The following is a 24,193-nucleotide window of genomic DNA, read 5'->3' as shown; positions in this document are numbered from 1 at the left end:
CATTGGAACAGGCTGCCCAGGGCAGGGCTGCAGGCACCGTCCCTGCAAGTGTTCACACACCGTGGAGACGAGGCGTCAGTGCCATGGGTTAGTGGTGGCCTTGGCAGTGCTGTTGGACTGGATGAGCTTGAGGCTCTTTTCCAACCCGGCTGATTCTGTAGCTATAAAAGCTGGGAGCGGAAGACCGGCGTGGGCACATGCTCACAGCTCCTTCCACACAGCACTCAGCTGCGCCACAGCCGCTCTGAGGTAGCAGGGACAGCCCTGCTCCGGCCAGGGCCATGTGCAGCGCAGTTACGTCCTGCGCCGGGGCTGGCCTCACCTGCTGCTCGCAACCCGCGTGTCCCACAGGCCCCGCAGCTGCACCACCCTCCCCGCCGACAGGGGGCGTGCTCGGGCGCGAGCCGGCTGGGCGGAGCCTCCAGGAGCCGGCGGTGTGGGGCGGGGCTGCCGCGGGACTCGCGGGGGCAGCAGGAAATGGAGGCGTGAGGGGCCGGGCGGGCCGGGCTCACCCGCTGCAGCGTTTACCGGCCCCTCCTCAGCCCGGCCACGCCTCAGCTTGGCCCCGCCCCGCCGCGGGCCCGGCATGTGAGGCTGCCCAGCGGCCGTGGCTCCCTGCGTGGCTGGGGCGGCGCGGGCCCCGCACTATTCCTCGCTGCCCGCAGGAGGGGAGGCCTGGCCTGGCCCGGCCCTGCCCTGCGGCCAGCCCCAGCCCCGGAGCGGAGCGGTGGATGGGGCAGCACGGCCGGCGGTGGGGACGATGCCGCGGAAGGAGCTGCCGCTGCCCGAGGGCTGGGAGGAGGCGCGGGACTACGACGGCAAAGTGTACTACATCGACCACGGCAGCCGCACCACCAGCTGGGTGGACCCCCGCGACAGGTGGGCGGCGGCAGGCGGGGACGTTTGGGGCCCTCCTCGCCCGCTACCGGGGCCGGAGGCCGGTCAGAAGGGTGCCCGCGGCTGCTCGGCGCGAACCTCCCTCGCTCCCGGGTTGCCCGTCCGGCAACTGCTGCCGTGCCTCGGCCCCAGCCTGGCTCCGCGGGAGCGGCGGGCAGGGCTGCGCTGTGTGGATACCCGCAGCCCTGGCAGCGCGCTGGGCACCTGCCTGCTGCTCGGACGGGGAGGGATGGAGGGAGCCGGGAGAGTTTTCCGGTTGTTGTGCCGTGCTCTCACCTGCTCCCCGCCTTCTCTCCCGTCTCGGCTCTGCTCTGCTCACGCGTTGTGGCTCTGCCCCGCGCGGTGCCCGCAGCGCCAGTGTAACACTGCGGGCAGAGGCAGCGCTGCCGCCGGAGCCGTGCGGGGCGGGGAGCCCGCACGGGGCACCCTACGAGAGCAGCGCTGGGTGGGGAGGGACTGACAAGGCGCGGTCAGGGGATGTCGTGGGTTGTATCCTGCAGCGTGGCCCACCTCTGCAGGCAGCTCTCGGTGAATACGGAGGTCGCGGGCTGCAGGGTGTGTTTGTGATCGTCCTTGCCTGCCTCCTGCTTTTCAGCAGTTACCCCTTGCTCCGAGGAGCTCTTTCACTATTTTGCTGTCTTTAAAGCGTAAGAGAAACGGAAAACTGCCTACTGTTCAAGATCCAGGTCACTTTCCCAGACCTACTCTGTGCTGGTATGCTCTGGTTCTATGCTGCAGGCAGTTAAACTAAGCATATAGCTTGAGCATGCTGGAAGCTCAGCTACCGGGTCACTGTTGAAATCACAAGTTCCTAAATTTCACATTTAGTTCTGTGTTAGTTTAAGTTCCCAGCCGCAGCAACTCAAAAATCTCTCTTGATGAGCTGAAAATTCCAGCTATCAGAATATGCAGTTGATTGGTGATAAATTTTATGCCTTCCCCTATGCGACAGTGAGTGTTCCCCTTGTACAGAGCAGCTACTGTGATTACTGAGTTTGGTTTCCTTTCTTCCAGCAGTCCCTCAAAGGGGCTTCCATGTTTGGTGGGGTGTCAGTACTTTGCTTCTCTGCAGTTCTACTTGGATGTGTTTTCGTGAAGCAGGGAAGTGAATGATTGTCCAGTTTTACAAATGTCAACGAGTGTTCTGCATTCCAGGAATAATCCTTGTGTGTACTGTACACAAATGTAACCTGCTGATGGCCAGGGGCTTGGAACTCGTTTTGGGGCGTTTGTTTCAGGAATGTGATTGAGAAGGGCTGGTAAAATAGTTGTTTCAGGGTGTGTTTTGTAACCTTCCTGAAAGTCAATACAGGCTGAAATCAGGAATGCTTTCCTGGCATCTTGGTTTTGTTACAGAGAATGAAGACAAGTGACAAATCTAATAGGCCTAATACTGGCTTATAAAAATTCTTGTGTGTCCTTGGTTCATGATTCAGAAATGACAGAAATTACTAAATAGTACCTTATTTACACATGTGCTGAGCTGTCACAGAGCCATTACCACTCATCACTGGTAAGGGAGAGCATTCAAACCCGTACTGTTTGTTGTTGTACACATAGAATACACCTTGAACACATGTGGCCCTGAGAGCTTTGCTTCTGAGTCACCTTCCAGTGGAGATACCAAGAAAACAAGCTGGGTTGGACATTCCCCTGAAACTCCTCAAGGCTTTGAAGTGTGTGTTGATCCCACACTAACACCTGTGATGCTACACAGCACTTGCCCATCACCTGGGGGACCCTGTGCTTGTATGAGTTGAAACCCTGCTCTGACATACAGGAAAGAAGTTTCTCTTGCACCTAATGCCTGCTGTCTGAGAAAACCAGCTAATGGGGAGCTTCTGATCAGCTCAAGCCATGAAATGACTGCTGCCTGCAGTAGTGAGCTTGGGTTTGCACAGTGATTGTTGAACTTTCAGTGTGTTTTAAGTACTTGTAAGCCTTGTGTTTTAGAACTCAGCATTAAAACTGCTGCAGCGCAGAGGTTTGTCTACAGTGATTTCTGTGTGCTGTGCTTGCACATCCTGTCTTTCACTCTGTGAAAAGTAATAAATATTAGGAAATGTGGCTGTTAATCTGCAAGAGGGATGTGGAGGAAGATGTATGGGCTAGGGCTTGCTCTGAATCCAGCTGCTTGTCAGTGGGACTGTACCTTTGTAATACCAGATCATTTTATTTAGGGAACAACAACTGGTAGCTAAAGATAGGACATGCAGGTTTTAAACCTTCCCTAAATCTTTCATTCTAGGTTAATTTAGTGGAAATAAACATGAGCTGGGATATGATCTAGCTTCAGGGCATGGGCTTGCCTGTTGTTCTTGCGACAGCAGTTGGTGTTAGGTTAGGTTCATGGGCTGCTGGGAAGCCTGGCTGTGGACACACAGGGGAGACTGCATCAGGGAAATGGATGTAGGGGGTGAGGTGGTCTTGGACTGTGGAATCAAAAGCTGGGCTGGTGGGTTTCCAGCCTTGATGTAGCACATGATACCAATCCTGCAGGTGGGCTGTCAGTAAGAGGAGCCATTAGACTTTGCCAGTAGGAAGTCACTGGCACGTGGTGGCATCTCACTTTCCTGTAAAGCTGACTTGAGTGATGTTCAGATGCCTGAAGCCTTGACTGGAGCTGCTGCATGTCAGAGCACTTTTACCTCGTAATGCTTAAGGGTATAGTAGCCTTCAGGGCAGTGCTGGAAACCTGTGGAACTAAAGCATTTGGGGCAATCATCTAAAATTAAATCATTTGAAGAATTTTGTGACTTCACTGTTACTGTTCCTGTGGGATGGTGTAAGAAAAAAGAATCATGTTACCTTGCAAAGGAGTTCAGATTAAAAAGCTGTAAGCCAGTTCTAGTGATGAGATGGGAAAACAAAACAGCTCTGCTGTGGTTTGCTTTGTGTAAAAGGAAGCTGGTGTAGCTGCCTTCTTTGTAGATTTGTTAGTGTAATCAGAGATCAAACCTTACTGAGCTAGGGGAAGAAGTTTGTCATTCCTAGTGTTAAAAGCAAGCATGATCTTTGAGGTATGCACCAGTACATACCTTCTGGTAAAACATGCCACGGAGATGTTCCAGTGGCTTTCTTAGCACAGAGGGTGTGACTGCACCATAACTGCTGTGCCGATGGCCAAAGCGGATGTAAGGAAGGTATCTCTAAAGGTTAACACCAGCTGCTGCTGCTGCTTAAACATCAGCATGAGTAACACTGAAACAAGAGTGCACCACAGGAGATTCCTGCTTTCAGCAGACACGAGGGTTAGAGATGGGTTCTGGTGGGTGCACTGTCCTTGGGTTCTTTACGTTACTCTCCTTCAAACCATCCTGGAAGAGGATAGGTTTTTTCACTGCTCCTTGACTTTCATCCCAGAAGCTTCCTGGTTGCACTGAAGATCTGGAGATGCCTGGTAACATGTCTCACTCTCCACTGTTTGTGTTCTTGTTCTCTTCCTACTGCCATGGTGGTGTAAGGAGTTGTTTCTAGGTTATTTTAGATGGAGCTAACTGAACTTCTCATTTTGCCCCATTCACTGGCCTCCCATTGGGGGTGAAAGCTAGTGAAATAGGAGCACTCCTTGTTCAAGTTTGGTGAAGCTACTGAACAGCTACAGATGTTTTCAGGTTTGGGATGCCCTTCATTTCTTGAAGGCTGTTCCTGGTGTAAAGGATTGGAGACGTTTCTTAAACGAAATCGCAGATTCTGCAGTTGCTCCCTGAAATTACTTCCTACTGCTTATGGAGGTTTTTCCAGTGTGAACCTCCAAAGTAGAGCTTTGGTAAAGAGAATTAAGGAAGAGATTTGCCAACGTTCAGGGCCATTATGTGCCAGCTTATGTACTGTCACACGTAGAAGACCTTGTCCATTTAAAATAGAGCCACCTGTTTACTCAGGAAGGTTCAGGTTTGCCAAGCCTGAGAATCTTGATGAAGAAGAGCTTGTCGTGTCATACAGTGAGCATAAGAATGTAGTCATGCCCCTCTGGGTCTGCCTTCTGGACCTGATGTGAAATACTGCCAAGTATTTAGTCTCTTCTGCAGTGTTCTGATCCTGAAGGTTTATCCCCACTCTGCTCCATACACTTTGCCTCCAAGCTTCCTGTGTTCAAGATTTAGAAATGTGAGCATCAGGCTAAAATTTCCTGTGTAACTGTCCACTACGTGGATTATTTGCCTACAGCACAGCTCTCATCACTGAAATAAAGCTAAACATGGCTAACTTCAGTGTGGGAGTTCTCCAGAATAGAAGGGCTAGAAGAAGGGAGGGTGATGAAAAGCTGCAGGAATAAAAGGAGCTGTGCTTTTCTGAAGATGAAAATCAGTAAGCAGGAGAAGAGAGGGGAGTTCTTGGAGATGGAACATTTCTCTTCCCTAGATTTTCTTTCATCACCAGCAGCAGTGTAGGTCAAGCACCTGAAGGCTGTGAGTTTGATGCCTGCTGTTGCCTTTCCTTACTGATAGCTAGCCAAACATGCTGTCATATGTGTGTGAGCTGCTGCTTTCTCATCTTTACATTCCCCAAAATATCTGTTTCCTACAGCACAGACAGTTCAGTGTGTGCCCACAGAAGCTGGTGAGAACTGTCTTCAGTGAGCACAGAAGCATGACAGAAACTCAGTCCTTACAGTGACTAAATGCCATCGGTCCTTGCAGTGACTGGGTGCCATCTCTGGACAGGATGTCTTAGTGTGTAGGACTTGAGCTGTTGTTAGTTGTATTTCACAGTAAATGAAAATAAACTGGTTTATTTAAGTGTTCATGTACAGTGAGACAAGGACAACAAGTAAGATTATGGTGACATTTGCATTTTATTTAATTTAGTAATATCAAGAGTCTTCCAAGATGCATTAACACAGGTTGCCCCTGGAGCTGGAAGAAGTGGACTGGAGCTGAAATCGGTCAGATCTCTTCAGTTATGAGAAGTTGGTGGGTTTTCATAGAATCACAGAATCAGCCAGGTTGGAAAAGCCCTTTAAGCTCATCCAGTTCACCCATTCCCCAATGGGTGGCCAAGGCCACCACTAACCCATGGCATTGAGGCCTCGTCTCAGAGCTGTGTGAATGCTTGCAGGGACGGTGCCTGCAGCCCTGCCCTGGGCAGCCTGTTCCAATGCCTGAGCACCCTCTGGGGCAGGAATTGTTCCTCAGCTCCATCTAAACCTGCCCTGGTGCAGCTTGAGGCCGTTTCCTCTTGTCCAGCTCTGTTGCCCTTCTCTGGACACTCCCCTGAGACTGGACTTTTGCCCCTGAGGCTGGTGGTGAGGTGTATTGACGGCTTTGGAGCCTGCAGGGGCTGCTTCAGAGCCAGTGTGCTTCCTTCCATGGGTAAACTGGCTTCCAGCTGTGGAGGGTGGCTTTGTAACAAGGCCATGGATGCTAAAGGTGTGGTACACACGTGTGTAGTGACAGAGGACGTTGGCAGTGCTTTCAGAACTCCTCAAAGCACTATTTTATCTTGCTTCCCTATGGAACATGAAAAAAAACCTGTGAAGCTTTTTAAAGCTCAGCAGCTTTTTAATGCGTCTTGGGGAATTCCGAGCCTTAAAAGATCAGAATTGCTTTTGAAGAAATCTCAGTAAGTCATATTGTTTAGAAGTATGTAGGTTGAGCCCCATCTTCTGCTCTGGCAAGGTCGTCTTGCTCAGAAGAGCAGACCTTTCATTTTGCCTCAAAAACTGATGGCTTGTGAAGTCAGTGACACTGCTGTGGACTGGAAATTCATTTGGTAAGGGTATCAGCAATTTCATCCCTATCTAGGCCATGTATTTTCATATAGAAGCAGTTGTCTTCATCTCCATCCAGTGGAATGGCAGGAAATTGGCTGGTAAATCCTAGAAGATGTGGGTATGGCTGGTGATGAGGGGTGGCTGCTGTGTTGGTGACCTGGGGTGGGTGCCCAGTGGTGTTGCTGATGGGGCACCTTGAGCTGCTGCTGCAGCCACAGTAAAATCCTGTATCAGTGCAGAGAGCACAGTCCAGGAGCTGCTCTGGATGAAAACTGCTGTTTTTCTGTCTTGTTCCAGGCTGTGTCTGTTGTGCAGAAGCTTGTGCAGGCACAGCCAGGCTGAGTGGGAGGCTGGGAGGTATGGGAATGGAACTGGCTCTGGTGGCAACCTGGGAATGCTGCTGAGAGTGCACTTGGGAAGCTGTCCCCAGGCACTGGACCTGGTCAGGCTGTGCCAGCCCAGCTGAGGTGTTCCAGAGCTGGAGGTACGTAGCTTTGCCCTGTGATTCCTGACTGGATTTTTACCCCCTTGGAGCTCAGGTGCAGCCAGCAGCAGGGTAGGGCGTTCCCTAAATGCACAGTTTGCACTGGTGTCCTCATAGCTAGCACAGTTATGGGAAGATGAGTTTGCAACAAGCTTTTCAATGTCTGAATCTAAGTCCTCTAGTCTGTGCTAGAAAACTTACTGAAAGACATCAGAAGACTTGTCCAAAACACTGGCAAAAGCGCTGTCCAAAACACTGGGCTCTTACCTCAGTTACTGAAGAAATCTATTAGTAACTGAGTGATCCACATTCTGTGCTCCTGAAGGTGGCTGCATGCTGCTAGGGCCAGGCTTCCACTCTTGGAGTGCTGAGGAGTGTCACCACCCCACAGCATGTCCCTGCTCGCCTTACAGAGGCCCTGCTGGCCTGCCAGCGCTGGAAGGTGCTGGGCTCGGTTATGTCAGACTAGAGAGAACTTCAAGTATCTCTTTATGGGGAAGAGCTGGCTTGGGACAGCCTGGCTAATGTTTCTTCTGTGCAGGGGCTGCTGCCTGAACCTGCTGGCCTTTGTGCCCCACCAGCAGGACAGGTGCTAGCTGAATGAATGAAGGAGAGTGGCAGCAGCTAGGCAGAGTCAGGTGGAGGTGTGTACACCCCTGCTGATGCACACACATGTATGAGAGCTATGTAGATTGACCGCTTCCTTGGAGAGAAATACTTCTTATGCTGGCTGACTGCCATTCCTGAGACCTGTTCAGTAAGGTGACGTGCTTGCGATATGGTAATGAGGACTTAGCTTCAACTGCTCAAATAAAAACCAGAGTTCTTGTTCCCAGAGCCTAAGGTTACCGTTCCCCCCTCCTTTGTAAGCTACATGCATTTATAATTGGCTGAACAAACAGCAGACAAAACTGCTCCCAATAGAATAATAACTGCTTTTCACTGCCACTCATCCAGTCAAGTGACATCTGGAAGACTCTCTGGGTAGAGTCACAGGAGGTTTGGTGTGTAACAGGAAGATGCAGAGAAGCCAAATCCTACAGCTGTCAGTGTTCTCTGACTCTTCATGCTTTTGGATGGGTTCTGCTGCCTTGGCTTGTGCTCTGTTTGTGCCGGTACTCATGGCTTCCACCCCAGCCACAATGTTCTGCAACAGAAGTACCCACCACATTTAAAAAGCAGATGAATTGCTTTCTCAGTCTTACTGAGGTGCTGTGGGGATTAATTAGTTCTGACAAAGTGCTTTCTGGCTGGGATGTCAAGCTGATGTTTCAGGACTAATGGTATTGTTCAGTGAAACTCTTTAGTTCTTCACAAATGCCTAATCACTCTTGTAGAAGAATTTACTCAGTGGAGGAAAGCTTTATTGATTTAAAGCATGCAATAAACAGCATTGATTTGCAAGAGGCAGCCATTCATATCTGATCCATGCAGAGCTGAGATGGAAGGTGGGAGTGAAAGTTACTGTCCCCACATAACTGTTTTGAACTGTGACCCTGAAACAACTAGAAAATTTCTCCTATGTGGCTTGCAACTGCCTTAATAGCCTTGTACTCAGAGCGAGGGTAGCCCCCTGCCAAGGAGAGGACTCTGCTGTTTCATCCCTCACAGCCCTACTACAGAATGGCCTGCAGAGGTGCAGCAGTGGCCAAAACAGTCTTCTGAACCCTTACAGCTGCCCATGAAGACATAGGGAGCCTCAAAACTGTTCTGTGATGCTGTGCTGGTGGGTAACTTGCAGGGGATTTTGCTATTGCCAGGCAGTTGTGATCTCATGTGACAGCTGAGCTCTGCAGCTGCCAGCAGACAGGCTGGTGCCCCACTGAATGGGCTGTCCCCTGGCCATGCAGCCCCCAGGCCACCCAGGCCATGAGCCCTGTGGCGTGTTCTGCCAGGGGCTGGGGCAGCTTGGCCCTAGCAATCTGTTAGACCATGGCAACCATGGCACTGGCCTGGGAGTGAATGGAAAGAGTCTTCCTGCTGACAGCTTCATCCTGGATGCCTGAGGTTCTCACAGTTGGACTGCTTGAAAGATTGTGTTTTGGAGTTGCTTATTCACAGTATCTCAAAGGGAATTTGGGTGGGGATGATAATGGAAAGTATTTGACTGTCACATGTGATGCAGCTCTGCAAATTATCCAGTCTGTTTCCTGTGAAGTATCTGGGCTTGGTGGCCTGTCTTGGGTGGTGCTGGGGCAGTCAGCCTGATCCAGGCTGCAGAGAAGCTCATAGTAACCCCCTTTGGGAGGTGGTGTTTATCATCCTCATGTGGTAGCCTTGCTGTGAGCTGCTGAAGAGCCAGGGAGGAGATGTGGTATGGCATTGAGAGTGGGGCAGGAATGGGGTGGGAGTGGGGCTGTCCCGTGCTGGCATTGCAGCAGTGCTCCTGGGTAATGCTCGCCCTGATGGTGCTGGCCCTGAGGTGTTCAGCCTGTGTGCTGCCTGGTGCACGGGGGCTGATGAGGAATGCTGAGGCACTCTGTGCCCTGCATCTCACATCACCGATGCGGATGTGACAGCTGTGCGCACAGGGGAAGGTCCATGCTCAGGTAGTGATGCTGCTCTGGTTTCTAACTGTCAGATTGTGGCAGTGCTTTTTAGACAGGCTTCTGCTGAGCAGCCCCTGGCTCCTCAGCCATCTGATGTGACCCTGATTCAGCCCTCTGGTTCCTGCTGTTTGGATGGGAAGAGAGGGGCTCAGGTACCCTTCTTGGAAAGGTCTCTGCTGCAGCCTCTGTGTTCTTCCTAGGATTTCTCTAGATGTTCCCTGTGACTAGTGGAGTGATGCTAATGATGCAGCTTCATTTGCTGCTGCAGCTCTGAATTAATTCCTGTCTAGCAGGGATAGAAACTTTTCTCAAGGGAGAACTTCATAAGAAAAGGAAGTATTTTAAGGCAAAATGGTAAGGCTTATCTAAATCAGGATGACCTGTTTATAGCATTCCAGATGAGCTCTTCAGGTTGAATTTAACAAACTAATAATTAAAAAAAAAAGCCTTCATATGAAAACCACTTTTGTGTTGCAGTTTTTGGCATGGGGAAATCAAATCAGCACTTTGAACAGACACCACATGTATGTGGTGATGCTCGTTTCTTGGATTAGTGGTGTGTGTTCATCCTGCAGAGAACAAGGAAGCTAAACTCCCCTGTTGAGTACCTCAGTGAATATTTCTCACCATCTGATCTCTCTCCAGGTGTCAGTTCACCCACTTGTTGGGTTTTTTCTGGAATTCCTTGAGGTTATCTCCGCATCCAGCTAACCTAAAGGTCCTGTCAGCAAGCCAGGCTTGCAGTTTGTCTTATGTCACTAGTAAGTATTTCACACCACAAGAGCTAAGCATCAAAGTCAACAGTCTTTGCCTTGATGGGTCACTTGACTACTCAGTTCTTATCTGCACACACACATGAGGCTTTGGGCTATTTAACATCTAATTCTTCAAAAGTAAGCTTTCCACTATTCTAGAGATAGGCAGATTTGCCTGGTGAAGAGGTTTCTTTACAGGCCTCAGTGAGTGTTATTCTGTTTTATTTTAATCTGTATGCGCAGGAGGGTGAAATGTGAGGGCTGCTGCCATAGCCCCTGGCTTTATGTGGCACTTCCTAACCTTCCACTTTGTTTACTTTTTCAATTTGAATGTAGAAGCTTCCAGATTTAACTTCAGTCTAGGCTGTCAAATAGCAGTGGTATCTTTTCAGCTGACATGGCCTGTAGTTCTGAATAAAGGTAGTTCCGTTGTCATATGTGATCTGTTCATTTTTCATAGACTATTGTATGGCACTGCTAGTTTCTTATGCTGCTGGCTCACTACTAGTTCAGTTTAGAAGGTATCTTCCATCATATAATCATAGAATGGTTTGGGTTGGAAGGGACCTTAAAGCTCATCCAGTTCCAACCCCTTGCCACAGGCAGGGACACCTTCCACTAGAGCAGCTTGCTCCAAGTGCCATCTAACCTGGCTTTGAACAGTGCTGTGGTCTGTGCTTGATGCTAACAGAGGCATAACCTGAATGTAAATACTTAAAGCACATGTTATTTGCTTGCCTGAGGTTTTCTGCCCCTTGGGCACTACTCTTCCTTCTGTGTCAGGCCATGTCCTGTTCTCTCATGGCTGCTGCCAGAGCCCTTGTGCTCTCAACCACAAGGCAGCAAGATGGGGCGTGATGGCTGCTCCCATGCTCTGAACAGAGCCAAGTGACACCAGGTCCTTGGAAAAGGGAGGCAGCTGGTGCAGGCAGCTCCCTGGGGTTGAGGGGTTTGCTGTGGAGTAACAAACCAAGTGGTACCTCATACCCGGAATCCTTCTGCTAGGAAGTCTGCTTGGGACGCTTGCTTCTGATGGAGTGCTGCATGGTGGTGTTTCTTTGCAATCACATTGATTACAGAATAGATTTGCAAACTAAATCATTTCAACAATGACCTTTAAAAGGCATCATTGTTTGAATGACTTCCTGGGAACAGCTAGGCAGGTGTGTGCAACACCTTGGAATGACAGTAGTGTCTCTTACTGAAAGTATTGAAGACGGGCTGAAATGCTGCTTTGCTCCAGCTGCCTTGTGCTTGGCCTGGATACCTGAAGAAAGCTGTAGGGAGTAATGGAGCAATTAAGGAATTTAATGTAAGTCTTACTGTTTCTGTTGCTTCCTAGGTGCTTATGGAGGGTTTACTTCCCCTTAGCTGGTGGTTTTTGCAGTTGAAAGCAGGCTGTTAACCTGTCATTCCCTGCCTTTGTGTTCCCAGCTCTGATGCTCAGAGCATTCTTCTTTTCCAGTGATTGTTGATTCTCCTTTCTCTCTCTCAAGCTGTGTAACAGTGCTGCTTAGTTCCCTTATGTCTATGCTTACAGGCTCTGCAAAGCCTTTCATAAAGTAAGCCTTTTGCCTGATGAGAGAAGGGGGTTTAGAGTTTAGAGGTTTTTAGAGTTTAGAAATACACTGTGGATAATGGATTCCAAAAATGCAAATTTGTTTAAGCAACTCTTTAAAAAGGAGGGAGGGAGGAAGGAATTGCAGATTAAAACCTGTGTTTATATACACGTAGAAGCTGGAGGCAAAGCAATCCATTCATAAATACACAATAGGATTTATGTCATGGGGAGAAGTGCTACATGCATATTCATATGTCATTTGCAAATCCTTTAGCGATTAAATACTTTACTCCAAACTCTACAACTAAATAACCTTCTTGTTGAAATGGGATGTCCAAAGGCTCTAATGCTTCTCCAGTGGAAAGGAAGGGCTGGCTGGTGTAATAGATCTGATACTCCCATTTTCAGTCTATTAAAGATTTTTGCTGTGCTTTGGGCATTATTTTATTAGGATGATAAGTAAGTCTTGAACAGAATATGTGAAGTGGAGACTTGCAAGAAATATTGTAACTCTTACCATGCTAAAAGAAGCAAATAGGCTTGGAAACTTGTTTTGTTTTGTTTTTTCAACTGATTTGAATGTCGAACACCTTTGTCTAAGCTTTCATATCCTGTAGGTAAGGAAGGAGGCAGATGGATAAGAAAGCTTGGAGTGCTGATGCCTGAAAGTAGCCTTTGTACAAGTGAAGTGAATTGCCTTCAAAGGATGCAGCCTCAGCTCTTCATGTAACAGTAAAAAATGAACGTGAATGCACTGTTGTTGATGCTTTTGGTTTTTGAAAGCTTTAAAGTGTTACAGACAAAGTATACACCTTCCAGTGACAGCAATGGGGGAGAACACTGCAATAAGAACAACTGTTCCTGCCACTTGGGTGGCTGTGTGGTGAGTGCTCTGTAGTAGTGCAGTGTTGCTGGGCATGCTGGGGTGATGCCCTTAGATCAGTGACTGAATGAGCCTCTGCAGTTAGGATGACAGCTGAGTTCAGTATATGCCTCCAATGCCCCTGTGTTAAGATGAGGCTGGAATTTACCATGCTCCGTGCCTGCCCCCACCTTCCTCAGGTCCTTTCACAGCTGGAATTAACAGGTTCACAGGCCTCTGCCTGTGCAGCGAACTGGGGCCAGGTAGCACTGCCCTCTGTGAGCTGGGTGTTGCTATATTGCTATGCCGGTTACTGAAAAACCATTTTTGGTGGGGGGTTAAAGTTCTGCTCAGTTTTTAAAACTAGGCCTAAGCATGTTCAGTTGCATCAACATAAATTCCCTATCTGGGAATTTCCCTTTGAGAAAGCTGTAGTTTATTCTTTCATTTGGACCATCACAAAGTGTTACTGCGTTTTCTGCTGTTGTTCCTGATGGGTCATTTTGGAATTGCTCCTTTTTGAGCAATTGAGCTTTATGGGCTATTCCTGCTTTGCACAGCAGTTCCGTGTTGGGAAGAATATAAACTACATCCGTGCTGGATGGGGAAAGCCAGCAAAGTTCTCATGTTCTTTCTTCCCCACTGAGGTTAGTCCTTCTTTGAAAGCTGTGCGGTCTGATTTAGTTTTTCTGCTCCTGTTTTGTAACAGCCCACTGCTGGGATGCTTGATTGAACTGAACAAGAGAACAGGGCAGTGCACTCAATTCACTAAGGACTGGGTATGCATTTTTGTGGCTGTAACAAATTGCCCTTTCAGTCCTGTTTCCTTCTTGTTCTCATTTGGTCACAGGTAGGTTGTGCTCCTCGGTGATCAGAGCGCTGCATTGCCTGTTGCTGTCTCATGTGGTGATCGGGGGGCATGTAGCAGAGGTGATGTCCCTTTGGTGCCTGGGGGCTCTGCTCTACAAAGCTGAGCTCAGTCGATCTGAAATCATGTTTCCAGGTAACTGTGAAAAGTTGCTTTTACAATGAGCACTGAGAGTTTGTTGTTGTCTGTCATGTCAGAGCAGAGTGTGCCTGAACTGGGGCTAGTCACAAGAAAGGGATGAGAAGCAGTACTGGGTACCTGAAGAATATGAACTGGTTTAGAAAAGACAAAATAGGGGTAAACAAACCCATTGTGTCTTAAAACTGACCCCTGAGTGGGTGACTTCTTGGCTTTATATGATGGACACTACCACCCTTGTAGCAGCCTTCCAGTATCTGAAGGGAACCTACAAGGATGCTGAAGAGGGGCTCTTCATCAGGGACTGTAGTGCTAGAACGAGGGGTGGTGGGTTCAAAGTGAAACGGGAAGTTCAGGTTGGATATAAGGAAGAAGTTCTTCTCTGTGAGGGTGGTGAGGCACTGGCACAGGTTGACCAAAGAAGTGGTAAATGCTCCATCCCTCAAAGTTCAAGGCCAGGTTGGGGAGAGCCTTGGGTGACATGGTTTAGTGTGAGATGTCCCTGCCCATGGCAGGGGGTTGGAACTGGTGGTCTTCCAACCCTAACTCTTCAGTGATTCTGTAACACTTTTCCTATGAAGCAGTTGAGACAGGGCAATGGCTGGTGTGTGAGACCTAATGTTTCTGATTACTGCGAGGCTGTATGAGCTGGTTTTATGCCAACAACTTGTATTATATATTAATGAGGGAAAATATAAGAGATTAATTTCTTAACAAAGTTGTGTTATGAAATGAGCAGTGCTCAGGGGGAGGCTGGATAGGATGTGAATTTCATTCTTTTCGCCCTGCATTTTACTAACCAGAAGTATTTGCCTCTGGATCCCTCTCAGAAGAGTGCAGTGAAACACTGCTGGCAGTATTGTCACCACTGGTACATTTGCTAGTGAAAAAGGCTTCGCCCTAGAGCTTGGTTGTGGCTGAAGCACACCATTTAACTCTGCCCTCTTGGGCCACCAGAGGTCTGGCTGTGGGCTGCAGCAGGCTGAGTAGCAGCTGACCTCCCTGCCATGGAGGTGGGTGTTCTCAGCCCTAGTGCACGTTTCTCTCCTCACTGAACTGGCTGGCACACAGAAAACTGCTCCTTGCTTTCCTGACACACTTTCTGCTGCTGCAGTTAAGCTGAAGTGGCCCAAGGACTGCAGCAGGGACCTGCTGCATGGCAGTGACCTTCCTGCTAACCAGGCTTCCCTGGAAGCCCTGGCTTGCGCCTGAGCGGCAGTGGATGCAATGGTGCTGTGCCTGGTGCTGTGGGTGCTGAGGCAGCCCTGTCCTTTGGAGTGTGCCTTTCAAAGCGGACAGCTTATATCAGACTGATGCTTTCTCAGCGCTGTGGGCTGTAATTTCATCTGCTACAATGCTGTGAAGGTGACACCTAAAAAGGTACGTGCTCCTTTCTGTGTGTCCTCTCTGTACCTTCTGCATGCACAGTTGGAGGCATGGTTTTCCCTGCATGTTGGCCCTGCTCAGCATGTGGCTGCTCAGAGCAGAGCAAAGCACTCAGCATCTTTCTCTGAAATGCTTTTAGAATTTCAATGTCATGTTCCATTCATCCCAAGCACTGCAGTTTCTGCAGTATCGCTCTCTGTCTTCTCTGGTCTGGAACACTAGAAGCATCTGTTTATGCCATTGATTTGGCAGTTATTAGAAGGACAATGATAAAGGACATTATGAATGGAAAGTGTTTGAAGGTGTCTGGTGGTTTTAATAGTTCTGCAGATTCATCACTGATTTTGGAACCTGATAGCAGGTTGGTTCTCTGGATCAGCCTGGAAGTTAGCTCAGAGACAAGGGCAAGAGGAGGATGTTCTTTGCCAGAGAATTCAGGTTGGGCTTTGCAGATAAGCTGAACTGTGAATAATGATTTATTTAGCTGAGCTGATGCAGTAAGTTAATGTGCATGCTGAGAAGTCTGCATTGATGCTATAGATCAGGGTTTGGGTAGAAATGAAGAAAATGGATAATACAGTGAAACTGACTGGCATGGGAGCTGGGTTCAGTCGGGTGCTGCTGGTATTCAGTTAAGCAGCAAACTTCAAGCCTGTAGTCTCTTGTGATGGCTTGCTTAAGACCTCATGCATGGTGCTGTAAAGCACAATGTCAGCTGCATTAAACACAGCTTCAAAAAAGAGGGGTGGAAAAGAATAGCTGAGATACTTTAGGTAGTGCTTTGAGCAACAGTGATGGTTGTATCATGAGAGCTTCAGTGGGTTACAAACAAGCTACAGTGAGACTAGAGGAGGCAACTGCTAACTTGCAGAGTGCTTGGCACCATTTGGTTGGAGAGCAGCACACATGGTGTGTGCACCCGCACTGCTCTGGTTTCCACAGCACTTCCCACCTCCTTGCCTGCTTTAGCTTCACCTCAAGGATCTTGCTACAAATACTCAGTTTTCCTGGGGAAGACTTAAAATGGTACTGATTCAGCTGCTGCTTATCCTTTGGCAGCTCTGAAGGCTGCAAACCCTTTCTAACAGTGTTAGCCAGCTATATAGAGTTTGGGTTGTGTATAGAGAAGACTGGTTTTGAAGCAATTTGTGTTTCAGAGCCTTGCTCTCTGAGTTTGAAGGCAAGGTCCTGTAAGCTAACTGGAGATGGGCACAACGCACATGTACAAAAAGACATCCTGCTGTGGAGTTTGACATATCCTGACATTTCCTTGTGGAGGTGTTACCTTGGAAATCCCGTGCTGCTGATTTCAGTACTCAAATTTGCAAGCACTTCCTTGTGTGAGCAAGGTGGGTGTATGAAAGAGCTGAACGCAACTGAGTTGCTTGGCTCTTAAGCATGGCTTTTGGGGAAGTAGTGCTGCCTCTTCTCCTATTCCTCTGGGAAAGGCAAGGTGTGCTCTGGCTGGTGGCCCTGGTGACACAGGGGCATTTAATACCTCACAAGATCATATCAGGAGTTAAATGTGCCTTAAAGCCCCTGCAGATGCTGTGACTTGTCTGTGAGGTTGCTGTACCAGGAGAGCATCAGGGTATTTGCACCATCTGCTTCTCCTGGTTGCACACCCTGTGTTGAAAACGGGGAGCACAGATACCCCGCTCCAGACAAGCAGGTGCTGGGGTTGGGGTGGGATAAAGATATGATTTGCTGCTGTACCTTGATAGGTCTGTTGTGGTCTCTATGAGGTTTTAAGAGCTTATTTTGACCAGCTCATGTTTTCCAAGCCAATCCTGATCTTAGAGTTGGTGCCTTCTGTTGCTTCCCCTGACATGCAGGGAAGAGACGTGTGAAAATGGAGGTGGTTTGGCTTGATTCATTATGAAGCCTCTAAATAATACCTTGTGCTTATGCACAAATGCTTAAAATCCTTCTCTGGTTTAGAACTGAAGTTAAATTATTAGGCTAAATATCAGTGCATTGAAGGTAAAGAACAGGAAATTAAGTGCATCTCTTTGAAAGCATAGCATACTTTATAGGTGTATGATTCCTTAGGATAGGGCTTTCCATAGGATGGGGTATGCTATGGCTATGAAGCCAACTGAATTAAGGGGGTAGAGCTCACCTGTGGGTAAGGTTGCATATTTGGGAGGCCGAAGGGAAATTGTCAGCAGAAGAAATTCTTTTAACAATTACCAGAAACGTCCATGAAAAACATAGCTATTGCTCTCTGGTTTTACGTCAGCAGCACCCAGATGCTTTGTTGATGAGTACAGGGATGAGAGCAGCCAGCTAAGGTGCTGAGCACAGGTAGGTGCAGGCAGCCCTGTGGTTTGTGCTGTGCCACTTGCCATGAGCCTTTGCTGCTGCTGCAACATGGAACGAGCCCTGATGTGCTGCAGCCTATGCTGCTGGGCACCCCCCTGGTGCTCTGCACAAAGCCTTGTGGCACTGGATCTGCCCCACTGTGTACTGCAGCCCTTTGCTGCACAAAGCTCCTGTGGCACTGCCTGGCATCAGTGGGAGCAAGTCGGGCAATAGTAAATGAAGACAAAGTGGCTGAAGGGGAGAGACAGCATCTGTGATGTGCCATGGCATTATCTGCCTGGCCAGCACAAGGACAGGGATGTCCATCTGGCGGGGGCTTGGTGGTGAGGAACGGCTGCTGCCATAGAGCTGAGGTCTTGCCAGAGTGCCAGGGCTCTGCTGCTGGCATTGGACCTGGGACAGCCGTGCTGTGGCAGAGCTGCTGAGCTCTTTGTCTTCACAGCCCTTCACCTGCACTGCTGCTTTTCCTGTGCTAACATCACTCTTACAGAATATGGCTTAAATACTATGCTGTGCGTTGCTTTTGGATGCTTGGAAGTGCTAAAAGAGGGAATAGGGAATTTAGATGTGGGGGGAGTGATTTGTGCAGTGGGGGCTCACATGCAGCCAGTCAGGCTCTCCAGGGCTCAGCTTTGTATTCAGATGCGCTGGCCTGCGAGCTGCAGACATTCCAGATACTTGTGTTCATTTTGGCTGTATCCAGGCACGCACTCACAAAGAGCAAGATGCGTGCAATGAAGTATAAATCCCGTCCTCTAATGACTCAAAGCACTGTTGTGTGCATATACATGCTTAACAGATTGTATAATTAGCTGGCTTTGTAAGCAGGCAGCATGTATGATTCTTCGGTAGTTATCTAGAAATCTTGCGTGGTGTGGGGTGTGTCTGCAGGTCCAGAAACCTTCTTGTATCCATGTGGAGATGACTGCTGGGTGCAGGAGAGGGGCTGCCCTCCTGTGCCCGCAGTAGGAGAGGGGCTTCTCATGCTCAGCACCATCATCTCTGCCTTCCACCTGAGCCCTGGGCTGGCATCAGCTCTTCCCCGTCGGCTACTGATGCTGGGCTGGTTTGGTGCCTGCTGCTGTTGTGCGTGGGGGCCAGGGCGACCGGGGCTGTCCCCAGAGGCAGCCTCCGTGCTGTGCCTTGGGCTCACCAGCCATGTGAAGCATGTGTGCATGCTTTAGCATGCACAGTGTGAGTTATGGCTGCAGCTCTTAGCTCGTGAGTGCGATGGGGCTTTGTCCCAGGCTGCAGCCTGTTTTCCTATGAAATATTTAATTCAGAAGCGTTCACCCCGGAGCCTCACTGCAGGGCTGCCCTGCCCCTGCAGCACAGGCACGGCCGGGGCTCCTGGCGAGGCTGCTGCAGTGCTGTGCCTGCTCTCTCCTGGCAGAGGTGTTGCTGACTCCGGGAGCTGCCTGCGAGCGGCAGGGATTGCTGCTGCAGAGGAATGCGACAGGTTGTGCCGGTGGGGTGGGAACACGCAGCAGGGCCCAGGGCTGCGTGCTTGGGATTGCACTGGAGCCGGGGAGGAGGCGGCAGGGAAGAGAACATGACCTTGAAAATCCTTATCGAGATGAAAAGGTGCAGTCAGCGAGCACATTCCTGCACAGCGCAGCGCTGCCCGCCCGGCTGACAGCAGCAACAAACAGCTCCTTGTGTTGGCGGCAGGGGATGTCTGCAGCGGGCAGTGGAAGGGTGTCTGCTGCCCCCCAGCAGGGCTGGTGTGGTCTAAGGGGGTGTGTAAAGCTTCTAGAGTTATCAGCAGTAATGAGCGTGAAGGCAGCAGCAGGGCAGAGTCTGGCAGCTGAAGAACACACACCACTGGAGAGGACCAGTTTTAATTACGATTCCATGGCAGATGAAGCTCATCGACCAGTTTGGTACCCAGAAATGTGGTGAGCAGCCAGACAGCTCATCACAATCAGCCAGGGGGTTGTGGTTTCCCCCAGTGCTGCTTCTGTTCCTGACACTCCTCCGTTGCTGGCACTGTGCTGCCTGCCGCGTCCTGCCAACCCAACTGAATTCATGCACAGGAGAGCCTGCCTGGTCCTCTGGTGTGTTCCTGAATGGAAGCAGCTTGTGGGAGGGCCTGGAGGGTGCATCTGGGAGAGCAGAGCTGTTTGACTGGAAGAGGAGCAAGGGAAAGGGTGCGTGGGGTGGGAGGTGGGAATGATGGGTTTAATGGGAGTGACAAGCCATTAGCCTGGCTCAGTTGCTGATGTCTGTGCTGTGGATCTGACACAGTTCTCCCTCCCTCCCCAGCACTAGCATGTGTCCTTGTGCAGTTGTGCTGGTTCAGGTTAAGAAACTGCATTGCCTAGAAATTGATCCTCTTTTAAAATGCTTTTTGGGTGCATTTAATCCTGAAGCACATTGTGTGGTGTACAGATAAAACAACCCTTGTAGTGAAAAAAAGAAACCAACACTTACTGCTCCGACTATGAATGTGCTTTGAGATGATAGATGCTGTGCTCGTGAAGAAATCCCAAGTATCACTGGAGCTCAGCTGTGACTGGGGCACTTTTGCTGCTGACACTGTCCTGCAACTCTGGGAGCAGACAAATATATAGTTTTTACGTCTTGACAAGGATAGAATAAACCCTGTCTCTTTCCCTGTGGCTCTGTGAGCTTACTCTTTGTACTGCTTTTGTTAGAGTAATTTGGGTGTTTCCAGTCTCTTCTCAGCTAATTCCTTTTTAAATTCCTAGTGTAGAGCATTTTTGCAAAAGCCTTGTCTCGCTGATCAACTTCTGATCCTTTTCAGTTCTGAGGGAGCCTGGGGATGTGCTGGGAATGTGGCTGTGTGCTGATGGTCTTGGAAGTCTGGGTTTAGGTGCTGTGGAATGGTGCAGCCTCTGCTCGCTCCTGTAGCTGGGGCAGGCTATTAGCTGCAGTGTGAAGACTTGTCTCCTAGTTGAATGAGCTGAACTGGCTTCCCTGGGACGTGCAGTGAGTGGTCCTGCATCCCCTCTTGTGCTCTGTGGAAGTAGTATTTGGTCCTGTGTGCGGTGGAGTTGTCAGAATTAATAGGCTGTCATGTGCTGGATCCAGCTGGGATACAGAGGTGGTGCTGTGTCCAAGAGCCTGCTCCTGGGCACAGCAGGGGATGCTGTGAGCACACCCACTGCTCCCAGAACTGGTGCTGTAGCAGCTGCTTTGTGAGGCCAGGCTCAGTGCTGTAACCCCAGCTGCTTGGTTTTGATCAAGTTGAATGTGACATCTTTGGGTTTTTATCTTTGAAGTTTTTCAGCTTGTAAGGCCAGGTTGAAATGCAGGCTGTTCATTGTGGTTCACTTCTGTGCTGCTTCAAGTGGATCGATTGCTCTGGTGGTACTGAAGCTGGGGTCTCTTCAGAAACCTGAGGGTAACTTTTTAGGCAGGCTGTTACTGTAAACCTTGAAACCACTGGTTATGAAGCAGTAACCATCAGTCATTCAGTTACAACGAAAACTGAGGGGGAATGGACTGTTTGATGCTCATGTGCCTGCACCTTTGCAGTGCAGAGCTTGTGACCTGGGTTTCTGGGCAGGGAGCTGCCTGCAGCACCGCCAGCTTGCTCTCAGCTTGCCTTGGTAGAGTGCTGGTTGTCTTCTCACAAGGACCAGTATCTCAGGCACTTAGCACAGGTGTAGGAGGTCTTGTATGTTCCATCAGCTCTGTGACTCCAGTGGCAAGTGGCCAGTACTTTGAGCTGGAACTCTTTCCTGTACATGGGGGCCAGTAAGGTTATGATGCCATCACCAAACCCAGCATTCATCTTCAGGGGCTACTCTAATTTTTAGTTTGTTCTATAGAAGTTGCAGTCTAGATTTCTTTTGTCTGGAATAGTTCTTTTATGTGAAAGATTTCAAAGTATGTTTTATTGCTTCTAAAGGGATTTAGAGTAGCTAACTTTGCTGTCAGCAGCCGGTAATCTTTCAGGGCTCAAATGAGCTTTGGACATCTGTTGTATGAGGAAGAAGTTGGGGAGGGAGAAGTAGGAACACAGCCATATCTAAAGTGTTCTTAGTGACCTTTAGCAGACCATATTGGAAAAAGGAAGATTGTTGCTTTGGAAGGAGGTTCCTGTGCTCTCTCCTCATACACCGAAGTTAAATAGTAGCTAAATATTAATAGTATGACTACGTAAGGTGTGTCTGTGACACATACCTAGATCATGAAGTGTGAGCAGCAGTGATGAAGTGGTACATGTGCTGAGTCTTTGCTTCTACATGTGCATTTTGAACTGAGGAATCACTACAGTGACAAGCTTTTGGTACCTCTGTAGAGGTCTGTTGGATGCTAAAAACATGATACACAGAATTAGATAGGAACTTGGTTAACTGCTTCAGGCCAAAGCAGACAGCAGTGTCTTTGCAAGACCCTTATAGCAAAGTACTGTCAGTTACCCCATGGTAAGAGGTGGCTTTCACACATGCTCACATTTAGAAATGCCACCTTGCTTTATGGCAGCCAGTTACAGTTTGGGACCAGAGTGTTTTTCATTGTTTGTACTTGATGGCTGAGCATCCTTGCATCCTCTGAGCAAGTGCTGCCAATTGCACCCATGAGCGTGTATTCACAGACATCCTCTGATAATACTCCCCACAGGAACGTTTGAGTTGTAAACAGACTTGGGGAATTAATTGTTCCTAAGGAGTTTTCCCTTGAGTTCTGAAAAATGACATGTTGCTTTGGGGTTTGCCTCAAATTCCTTAAATTCTGAGTAAGACTAAACTGCTGCATTCTAGAGCCCTGTCCCCTTTCTCAGTCTCATTCACCCATCTAGAATGCTTCAGGAAAAGTCAGTTATTTTTCCTGTGGTTGTGTAAATCCTGTGCAAAGAAGAGGGAAAGGGTCCCCCAGGAGCACAGCGTCCCTGGAGGAGCTGGTGTTCTGGGGGGAACGGGCAGCTGTTTTGGTCTGTCACACATGCTGTAGCTGAGAAGAATCCCTGTGCACCATCTCCAGGCCTGGCAGCTGGGAATTGCAAGGGGCTGCTACAAGCAGTATCCCAGTTTCAGGATGCCATGTTTGGCTTTGCCTATGAAGAAATGCTTGTTTGTCCTGAACCTGAAGGCAGCTGTCCACCTTAGTGGCACTGTTCCAGTCTGGAAAGTAGACAGAAAGCAGACAGTACCAACACCATAGTCCTTCCCCTGTGTGATCTGAGCTGTGGTCCCTGAACCTCTGGCCTGTCCTTTCTGCAGATGGGCTTTGTTCTTTCTGAGCCAAGTGCTGGGCATGCAGATCTTCAGCTGCTTGTGCCACTGGGGAGCTGGCAGAAGGCCTGCAGGTGGGTTTCAAGCTGTGTGAGATAGATGGGGAAGGGGGATGCAGAGAGCAAGTGGCATTATAACTGCATTAATGCAAATTGAATCTGTTGGCAAAATACATTGATAGTGGATCACTCAAAGTAAATGCTGTTTGTAAGAGTAAATCCATTAAACTCACTTGATGATGCAGATCTCATTGTTGCTGCCGCAAGTGAGTGAGCAGACTTCAATGGTTGTTGATTTGTATTGACTCCCTTGCAGTGTGTGAAGTTCTGAGCTGTGTTTTGTGCTTTTTATGGGTCTGTCTATAAATGGAGTTTGGAGTAATTTGTTACTTAACTCCGTAATCATAGAATCCCAGACTGGTTTGGGTTGGAGAGGACCTTAAGATCATCCAGTTCTAGCCCCTTGCCATAGACAGGGATACCTCACCCAAGATTATGTCACCCAAGGCTCTCTCCGTCCTGGCCTTGAACACTGCCAGGGATGGAGTATTCCCAACTTCTTTGGGCAGCCTGTGCCACCGCCTCACCACCCTCTCAGTAATCAAGTAATCAAGGCTTTGTTACGCTGGATGATAAAGGTACTAAACCTATTAGCTTTATACTCTTCTGCTTTTAACACTTTAAATGTCCTTAAGCTTTACTCTCCCAAGGTTGTTCTAGATCTCTGTTCCTGTTCTGACATTTGCTAGTTTGATATGGTATGACTTCTTAGGATCTGAGAAGGCAATAAATCTGTGTCATATCAGTATATCTGATATTGTGAATTCCAGCTGCTTGTGTGCTTCTGCAGTTGCTGCATCCGCGAGCTGAATGCTGTATACCCTGGCTGTTTTCAGTGCCAACCTGCAAGGCTGAGTCTGTTGAAATGATTTTGGTTTGCCCCTTTGGAAGGATATGGCAGGAATTACAGTGTACAGGACAACGCTCATGCTTAAGGAAGTGTTCTGTATCTTGAATTCAGGATTGCTTTGCAACTAGAAAGATTTTTGTTCTTCTGTGTTCTCCACAGCTCCAAGATCAACTTGAACAAGCATCTCCTCTGATTGTTACAGGCAGCCAGAAATAGTCCTGTTCATACCTGGTACCGCTGAGTTTAGAATGGCATAGAAGGCACCCATGTCCTTCTGTGGCTGTGCTTAGATGTCTTTGGGCTTTACTTGACTTAGTGGCTTCCTGTGTGTGGCTGGGTTCTGCTCTGCCTGACAGGACTTCCCAGCTGCCAGGCTGCTGTAAGGCCAGAGCAGTGAAGTAAAGCTTCAAGAAGCAGCTTCCAGTATCTGAAGGGGGCTACAAGGATGCTGGAGAGGGGCTCTTCATCAGGGACTGTAGCGATAGGACAAGGGGTGATGGGTTCAAACTGAAACAGGGGAAGATCAGGTTGGAGACAAG

The 24,193-nt window shown here is 48.9% G+C and overlaps 1 protein-coding gene across 2 annotated transcripts in view; it reads left to right on the top strand.

Moving 5' to 3' along the window:
• Positions 1–553: 553 nt before the first annotated feature.
• WWC1 (WW and C2 domain containing 1) overlaps positions 554–24,193 on the top strand; it is a 69,006-nt gene continuing 45,366 nt past the window's right edge. For both annotated transcript variants that reach the window (XM_061348441.1, XM_061348440.1), the window contains exon 1: positions 554–879. In XM_061348441.1, coding sequence (XP_061204425.1) covers positions 732–879 — 148 coding nt within the window. In that variant the 5' untranslated portion in view covers positions 554–731. The remainder of the gene's footprint in view (positions 880–24,193) is intronic.

This window comes from Neopsephotus bourkii, unplaced genomic scaffold, assembly GCF_033783945.1.
Source record: "Neopsephotus bourkii isolate Nb327-2 ecotype Australia unplaced genomic scaffold, CSIRO-AGI_Nbou_v1 NB_357, whole genome shotgun sequence".
Taxonomy (NCBI): Eukaryota; Metazoa; Chordata; class Aves; order Psittaciformes; family Psittacidae; genus Neopsephotus; species Neopsephotus bourkii.
The sequence above is the reverse complement of the archived record's forward strand: the minus strand, read 5'-3'. Positions and strand labels throughout refer to the sequence as shown.